We start from the raw sequence: 1236 nt of genomic DNA, 5'->3' as shown, positions 1-1236 counted from the left end.
CACCAGCACCTCGCTGAACACCATGCTCATCGTGCGCGCATCAAGATCAAGCGAGACAGACACGAGCGTCGGCGCGCGCGTGTCCTCGCCAAACACGGCCACCTGCTGGGCAGTCGCATCCGCGGCCGCCAGCGTGTTGCCAAAGTAGTCGTCCAGCAGCCCGTCCACAAACACAAACGTCGTTGAGGCGTTTGTGGCCAGTGCGCGCTTGGCCTGCAGGGCGAGGAAGTCGGCTGCAGTCATGCGCACGTACAGCACGCGGTCGTCGGCGCTCTGCGTCAGCGCACCGCCAGTCAGCGACAGCGTGAGGGCAGCGTCGGTTGCGTTTGCAGCGGCGCGCAGCTGGATGCGGGCGAAGTCGACCGTGCTGGCGTTGACAGGCTCAGAGAAGGTCAGAGCGAGATCGCCAGCAGTGAGGTTGAAGTCAAAGGACACAAGCGTCGGGGCAGCTGTGTCGGCGACAAACGCCAATGCCTGCTGTGGGCTGTCAGACGTGACAACCGCAACATCCAGGCCAGCAAAGTCGTCGAGGGCAGTGGCGTCCATGGTCAGGAACGTCGTGTCGCGCGTACGGGCAAGGCCAGGTACACGCAGCACCCCCAGCAGGTCCTCCACAGACAGGTCAATCACAACGTACAGCCCGTCTGTGCTGTTTGTTGTGCTCGACTGCAGGGCATAGCTTGTGCCGGCATTGACAAGCGCAATGCTCTGCACACGCAGGGTGCTCACGTCAACGACGTCGCTGAACGTCAGAGAGAGCGTGCCAGCAAGCATGTCCAGCTCGTAGGACACAAGCGCCGCGGGCGTCTCGTCCCTCTGGTACACGGAGCTGGGGCGCGCGTCGTTGGTTGGCACGGGCGCGTTCCAGTTCCCAGACATGTCCTGCACCGTTGCGTTTGTAGCGCTCAGGTACGTGTCTGCCTGTGCCGTGGCCAGGTTGAGGTTCAGCTTGAGCGACACTGTGTCGTCCTGCAGCAGGTCAACACGCACAACGCGCGAGCCCACATCGCCAGCCTCTGCCCGCACAAGCGACACAGCACCGCCCGTGAGCGTCACAGACTCAATCGCAGACGTGCGCGCGGCCTGCACCGTCAGGCCCGTTGGGTCGAAAGACTCGCCACGCACGGGCTCGTTGAAGGTGACAAGCAGCGTGCCGACATCAACGTCGAGGGTGAATGCGGCGATGCGCGGGCTAGTCACATCAGCAACAATCGCAGACGCGTTGAGGGCGGCTGC

General features: G+C 63.6%; 1 protein-coding gene across 1 annotated transcript in view; it reads right to left on the bottom strand.

The window, feature by feature from the left end:
* Window positions 1-9: 9 nt before the first annotated feature.
* Window positions 10-1236, bottom strand: part of PTSG_11403 (uncharacterized protein) — a gene marked incomplete at both ends in the record, with an annotated part of 3033 nt that continues 1806 nt past the window's right edge. The window contains one exon of the mRNA XM_004987490.1: window positions 10-1192. Coding sequence (XP_004987547.1) covers window positions 10-1192 — 1183 coding nt within the window. The remainder of the gene's footprint in view (window positions 1193-1236) is intronic.

This window comes from Salpingoeca rosetta (genome assembly GCF_000188695.1).
Source record: "Salpingoeca rosetta unplaced genomic scaffold supercont1.79, whole genome shotgun sequence".
Taxonomy (NCBI): domain Eukaryota; class Choanoflagellata; order Craspedida; family Salpingoecidae; genus Salpingoeca; species Salpingoeca rosetta.
This window is presented reverse-complemented; position numbering and strand designations above follow the sequence as displayed.